The 6,991-nt window shown below is 45.1% G+C and overlaps 1 protein-coding gene across 1 annotated transcript; it reads left to right on the forward strand.

Moving 5' to 3' along the window:
- Positions 1-945: 945 nt before the first annotated feature.
- Positions 946-6,429, forward strand: Srsf6 (serine and arginine rich splicing factor 6). The gene is made up of 6 exons (XM_020181332.2): positions 946-1,225; positions 1,452-1,600; positions 2,867-2,991; positions 3,070-3,278; positions 3,451-3,534; positions 3,646-6,429. The coding sequence occupies exons 1-6, from the start codon at positions 1,119-1,121 to the stop codon at positions 4,004-4,006; spliced, it is 1,035 nt and encodes a 344-aa protein (XP_020036921.1). The 5' UTR covers positions 946-1,118; the 3' UTR covers positions 4,007-6,429.
- Positions 6,430-6,991: the final 562 nt, after the last annotated feature.

A 6,991-nucleotide genomic window follows, 5' to 3' on the forward strand; every position in this document is an offset into this window, starting at 1 on the left:
TGGCTCCTGAGTCTTCCGTTTCTACTGTCCACTTAAGCTCACTTTTTTTTGGGGGGGGGGGGCGGAGATTGTTTGTTATCTAGTTTTGCAGTTGTAAATGGCACCCCTGTTGACAAACTCACAAATTTGTGTCACATAAATAAGGTGCCTTCCAAACCAGTAAGGGAAAGGACAGTATTTGGTACAAGAACTCTCCATGTAGGGACTCGAAGGAGCTCACTGCTGTCGGGAAGCCTGCCAGGTCTTACTCCACCTTCTTGGGCACTGCCTTTGGTGCCAAGGGCCTTGGCCACGCTCCCTTTGTGAGCACTGCAGCGAGGGCGGGATTCCCGAGCACACTCCAGTCGAGGAGCCGCCAGTGCTCCGGGGAAGAGCCGTGGACAGGGGAGCATGCAGGGAGGTGGCGAACGCTCCTGAAGGCCGAGTGAGTCCCCGAGGGGCTGCACCTGGGAAGGCAGTGCACTTCCAACGCGGCCCTGCCCGGGTCACCACGACCTCAGAGCGTAATTCTTGGACTCCGTGAAACCAGCTAACCAACTGTGCCCAAGAGCACGTTCCCCACAAAAGTGAGCGCGAACCAATCGGTGGAGGGAAGGCGCAGCCTCGTTTCAACAGACCTATCAGAAACCACGGCGGCCGATTATGACAACCTCGAGAACCAATGAAAAACGGAGACTTTCTTAAGCCTGCCTCCCAACCCTGCAGCCGGAGAGAACGCGCAAGACGGTTGTTATAAAAAGGTACAGCTCAGAGGCTACTTCAGCCACTGAACTACAAGATACTATGTTTACATAGATGGGTGCGGAGGGCTAGGGAAAATTCCAGAAGCAAAATCGCACTTTGACACTGAGGGCGGGGAACTCGCAAGTCACTCTCGAGCCCAGAGGCGAAAGGGAGGGTACGTGCTGCGCGCCGACGTCACGCGCCGGGTCCCGCCCCCCGGCCGCGCTTATAGCGTAGCCTTGGCGCGCGCCCGCACCATTGTGTGGCTGGACTCGGCCGCCACTGCGGTGTGAGGCGCGTGTTCGGGCTTTCACCGTCCCCGCACCCGCACCGCGGCTACTGCCTTGCGGTCCGCCGTTCGCCAGCCAGCCTTCGGGACCCCGTCCGCCACGGACATGCCGCGCGTCTACATAGGACGCCTGAGCTACAACGTCCGGGAAAAGGACATCCAGCGTTTTTTTAGCGGCTATGGCCGTCTCCTCGAAGTAGACCTCAAAAATGGGTGAGTTAGGCCTGGACTCCGGCGTCTGGGCCCAGCGGCCCCGGCGTGGCGGCGGCGAGGGCCGCCAGGCAGAAAAGGCGGCCAAGGCCGCGACGCCGCGTGGCAGGGCCTCCAAGATGGCGGCTGCGCGGGGCCGCGGGGGCGCGCAAGGGGTGTGGGTGCGCGCACGCGCGCGCCGCCAGCTAACGACGCCCTGGCCGGTGCCCGGCCCGCGCTCCGCCCCCAGGTACGGCTTCGTGGAGTTCGAGGACTCCCGCGACGCCGACGACGCCGTTTACGAGCTGAACGGCAAGGAGCTCTGCGGCGAGCGCGTGATCGTGGAGCACGCCCGAGGCCCGCGCCGGGACCGCGACGGCTACAGCTACGGAAGCCGCAGTGAGTCCCACCCCCGCGCGCTCCGCGTCTTGGGACCTGGGGGGCGGGCGCAGGCTCGAGGGTGGGCGGGGTGGGGCCTCCCAGCCCGGGCAGGCGCGGGGGCCGAGGGTGGTTTGACCCGGGTGTGTCCGGGCCCCGCTGCCTTCACGCCTGCCCGGGGCAGCCATGGGACACACCGGAGCGCGGGGATTGGGTCTGGGTGTTTGTCTTGGATTCTGGGATTTGGCCAAGTTGGGAGGGGGTGGCTCCTGCTGCCCCTCGTTGCACTGTCGTGGGTTCTGCTAACGTTGCAAGTGAGGGGCGACTGTATTTGTTAACATTCCCCTTGCTTACTTACCTGTCAGTGCATTAGCTAGAAGTGTGGAAGTTGGACAGGATGGGGTGGAGGTGGGGTACGGGTACGGGGCCGGGGGGAGCTTGAAGTACAGGTCTTGGGAGTTATGGGGGGGGGGCAAAAATACGCTATTTTTAAATAATGTGGTATTGTACCACAAAGTAAATCTAAATAAGCTTTATGCTGTATTTGAAGTAGTTGGGGCATGTTATTGGGAGGAGGTTGGGGGGGATTTTGGATATGTTAAATGTTTGATGTTGAAATTGTTGCATGTTGAATTCAAACTTTTTAACAAGTCCTTGATGTTTCAATTTGAAAGTGACCAATGGGGCTGAGGCTGTGTCCACTGAGGCTAAGATGACTGCCTTTCCTGATTGGCCTTGGCTTTTCCATACATTGTGTGACCCTTGCCCTATGACCCTTTGGCTGACCTTACCGGAAGCCATGACGACAGCAGCCTTTTGCCATTAGACGCAGGGTGATGGTGAGGATTCCAAGGGTTAGACAAAACTGGTTAATCTGAACTAGGTGACTGTTACCTTGCGTGTTTTGTGGCCAAACCACCACCAAAAACCTCACTGTGATGTAAGTACTTAGTGTAACTAGTAAACATTTTTGTAAAATGTAGAAATGCATGTAATCAGTTAAGTTTTATATTTTACAATGTTCTGTAAAATAAAACTTAGCGAGGTAAATTGAATAAAGGAGCAGTCACTCTCTAACAGATTGCAGGAGAGGTTTAGTGGGATTTAGTCTATTTGACTTGCCCTTAATTTAATTTGTGGCAAATCACAAATGTATCAAAGGTATAGCAGTATAATAGCAAAGTCCTACTCCAGTAAATAAAAGTTGATATGTTTGTACTAACTTTCAAAAACATTATGCACCTCTCTCATTACAAAGCATCTAATTGTTCCCTTCATGTGATAAAGGTGGTGGAGGTGGCTACAGCAGTCGGAGAACCTCTGGCAGAGACAAATATGGACCACCTGTTCGTACAGAATACAGACTTATTGTAGAAAATCTTTCTAGTCGTTGCAGTTGGCAAGATTTAAAGGTATATACTGTGATTTGAGATTTAAATGACAAAATTTAATGTTTGGTTCTGGATCTGACCAGTGTTACTGCTTTTTAGGATTTCATGCGGCAAGCAGGTGAAGTAACATACGCAGATGCTCACAAAGAACGCACAAATGAGGGGGTAATTGAATTTCGTTCCTACTCTGACATGAAGCGTGCTTTGGATAAGCTGGATGGTACAGAAATAAATGGCAGAAATATCAGGCTTATTGAAGATAAGCCACGAACAAGCCATAGGCGATCTTATTCTGGAAGCAGATCCAGGTAACTTGAATGACATGGAGTGGGTGGGAGAGTACTTTGAGTACTTTGCAGTTTTGATAGTGGGCTTAATTTTGTAGTAAGCAAGTACATCCTTTTTTGGCTTACCTGTTTTTGCTAAGTAGCCTAAACATGCTCTTGTTTAAATTCAGGTTTCATTGTGTTTCTTATATAGGTCACGCTCTAGAAGAAGGTCACGAAGTAGGAGTCGGAGGAGTAGCCGCAGTAGATCTCGAAGTGTCTCCAAAAGTCGCTCCCGGTAAATAATGTGGTATTGGGACTTTTTTCCTAAATACAGTTGTACTTGTTTGTGGAGTACACATGTATTCTGACAAACACATTTGTGAACGAGATGTCTTTCCTTGTCCAGGTCCAGGTCGAGGAGCAAAGGTCGATCACGGTCTCGATCAAAAGGCAGGAAATCTAGATCAAAGAGCAAATCTAAGCCCAAGTCTGATCGAGGCTCTCACTCACACTCTCGAAGCAGATCTAAGGATGAGTACGAGAAATCTCGAAGCAGGTCTCGGTCTCAATCTCGGTCCCCCAAAGAAAATGGAAAAGGTGATATAAAGTCAAAGTCCAGATCAAGGAGCCAGTCCCGCTCCCATTCACCCCTACCTGTTCCACCCTCAAAGGCTCGTTCTGTGTCCCCTCCGCCAAAAAGAGCTACTTCCAGATCCCGTTCTAGATCTCGCTCAAGGTCAAGGTCCAGATCAAGTTCCAGAGATTAACCCAGAACTCTGTGTTCTTTGCACACTATTATGGAACACTTTTCCTACTTGCTTAGGCAGTTACTCTTACGTGTTTGTACTTGGCCTCTTCTGTGAGAGGATCTCCTGAAAACAGGAGCACACAAATTTGATTTGTGGCCAAATTTGATGAAAAAGATGAGGTTCTAAAATGGTGGCATGAAGTCAAAGACCCTCTCTCTCCCTTCTTTGTAGAATTAAGATAACTTTGATTTTATAGCTTTTGAGCTAAAATAACTTTTGTAAAGATTAAGCTCCTTTAGATTTTTTTTTTTTAAGTATTTCAGCAGGATCTGCTGCAGGGGGTTTTGTTGTTTTATTTGTTCGCTTATTTTTAAATTAACTGTTTCAAGCTTTGGATACTTTCAGGCTTTAGAGGGAGAACCCAATTTTCAATTATGTTGGCTTTTTATAAAGCTTGAGTTATGTAAGATTTAAATAAAAGTTTGCTACCAAGATGATTGCCTTATTGAATAGGTCACTGTTGAATCCCTTTACTTGTTGATATCTGCTGTTTGTGGAAACAGTGTAACTTTTACTTCAGTGTAAAACAAGGCAAGCCTCAGACCAGCAATAAATTATTCAGTTTGGATAACATAATTTGTGCTGTTCATCAAATTTGCCAGTCTTCATCTGCCCCTTTAACAAGTTGGGTTAAAAATAAAAAGTATTTTGTGGTCAGACTGTTAATAGGATTTTTGCCTAAATTAAATAGGTTTCAAATAATGAAACTCTTCAAGCATACAGTTTGATTGAACTCTTTGACAAGTACTTCCTAATGCTTGGGATCTTGTTTAGCTAATTGTCCCACGTTCTGGAAATGGTTAGCGTTGTCAGTATGGTTTGGTGGTCTTTGATGTTACCTAAAATTGAAGTTCCCTTTCTTTGATTAGATATTTAGTATGTTCCAAACAGAAAACACATAACTGCATTTTTTGCTGAGATCGTTACATTTAACAGACCATTTATTTAGTAAAATCATATGCTGATTAAAATTCTTCCTAACAATCAATCCCCTTTGTAGTTAATGGGGCTTTGTGATAATTGGATCATCCTTGTAAGTTTTATACTTTTGTGTGGTTGTTTCTTTGGAAAAACGGTGAAATAGGTAAATGCAAATCTTGTATTTGATAATCAGTGAAGTATAATGAATATTGTGAAAACGATTATAATACTGCAGATTTCTGGGAATGACTGGATTAGCAATTAATCTGAACATCTGTAAGCCTAATTATAGTTGAGATTGCAGTTCAAGAACTGGATTACCTTATATCCCTTTGTTTGGATACTTATTTCCTCTAAGTAATTGTTAACTTTAGTCTAAAGTCAAGTTGTAGATGAATTGGCTCAGGTTTAATGCCTGCCTTGGCGCTGTCACTGTCAGGTGTTGAAAGTTAGGCATGATATTCATGGGCTGATAATTGACTGAAGTATCTAGGTAGGTGCCCATCATAGGTAACTGGGAGTACTTGGTAATTGGAGAAAAGCCTTAGAAAATTCATAGGCTTCTGTTTAGAAAAAAAAGTCTTAAAAACCTAACCTTAGAAATATAGTGTCCCATAAGATTGATGTGGCTGGAAGCTGTACTGTCTCTTTCTTTGTCATTTTAAAGAAAAGAGTTTATTTAAAAAGAAAAAATGAAGTGTCTGTAGTTCTCTATTTCACTGTTTTACCTCTTACAAGAACAGAAATGATAGCTCTCAAGAGTTGGCTTTATCGTGCCTGCCTAGCATGCAGGAGGGCCTGAATTCAAACCCCAGTACTACTCCCCCCCTTTCTCCCCCAAAATTCTTTAACCAAAGTTTTTTAGCTTTCAGGGAAAGAATGTAAAATCTTTTGAACCATAGCCTTTTAAGGAGGGAGGTTAATGATAGTAGGATGAAATTTGGCTTTCTGAAAGTATGCAACATACTCAGCTGGGCTTCCTGTTAATGTGACGTTACATAGCAGGAGGCATTTGCCTACATTGTTAGCTGCCCCAATAAGTGGGTAATAGAATTTCCTAGTAGTGGCATAGGCCACTGTATTAAGAATCTAGTCCTGTTCCATACATTTAGACCCAAGGCATTGAATGCACTAAACCACTATACTTAAAACATTGGCCTACTTGAGAACGTGGAGTTGGCTAATTTGAAATGCTTAAGTTCCTTGCTACCTAGTGAACAGAATCTGAGAATCAGCCAACAGGCTGCACAATGATCAGTGGGTGGGTGGAGTGTTAACCAGGTAGCACAAGAGAAGTGAGGAACATCTTGAGTACCCATTCTGCTTGATAGTGTTTATTAAAATACCACAGTGCCTTTATGGCCAGTTTGAGTCCTGCCTGTCCCTTTAGCATTTATGTTCCCACTCCTGTATTACCACCTTTCATCTTGGATCTTTTTTTTTTTTTTTCACTTTGTTAACCTACTTTATGCTTTATCTCAATAAAATACGTACTGAAGGCAAAGACTTGTTTTGAATTTATTGTGTATTCCCACTTTGTACCAAAATCTTGGTAATTTGTATTAGAATCGCCTTCTCTGTCCTGTATGAAGAAAGGATCTTGTTTCATTTCTTTAGAAACAGGAACTTGAGATCAACATAATAGGTAGTTCATCTTGGGCACATCGTTAACTTTAGCACTTAACTGTCATCCATGAAATAAAAGGGATAAAAACTCAATGGACTATAAGGATGGAAAAGTATAATAATAAATCCTGTTAAAATTTAAATATATTGTCTTTTTTTTTTTTAAACATCTTTTGTTTTCATATAAAATGAACCCATTTTTGTCTTGTAGTGGCTTGAGTATTTTCCCACACAATTACTTCTCAGATAAACTAGGAAGCTTTAATTTAACCTTTTTCCTTAATCCTGTACACACATGGGAGACACTATAAGCTTTGGTAGTTTATGCTTCAACAGCATCACATTTTCATTACTTAACCTTGCTTTCAGAGACCACTGTTTCCCAACTTCAATTTC

The sequence above is a fragment of the Castor canadensis genome, chromosome 5, assembly GCF_047511655.1.
Source record: "Castor canadensis chromosome 5, mCasCan1.hap1v2, whole genome shotgun sequence".
NCBI classification, from domain to species: domain Eukaryota; kingdom Metazoa; phylum Chordata; class Mammalia; order Rodentia; family Castoridae; genus Castor; species Castor canadensis.

Bases quoted from the DNA above. Each gene is read 5' to 3' on its own strand.
- Srsf6 (XM_020181332.2), top strand. From the start codon at position 1,119: ATGCCGCGCGTCTACATAGGACGCCTGAGCTACAACGTCCGGGAAAAG. The intron at 1,226-1,451 runs GTGAGTTAGGCC...CTCCGCCCCCAG, and splicing joins GAAGTAGACCTCAAAAATGG to GTACGGCTTCGTGGAGTTCG. The intron at 2,992-3,069 runs GTATATACTGTG...ACTGCTTTTTAG, and splicing joins GCAGTTGGCAAGATTTAAAG to GATTTCATGCGGCAAGCAGG.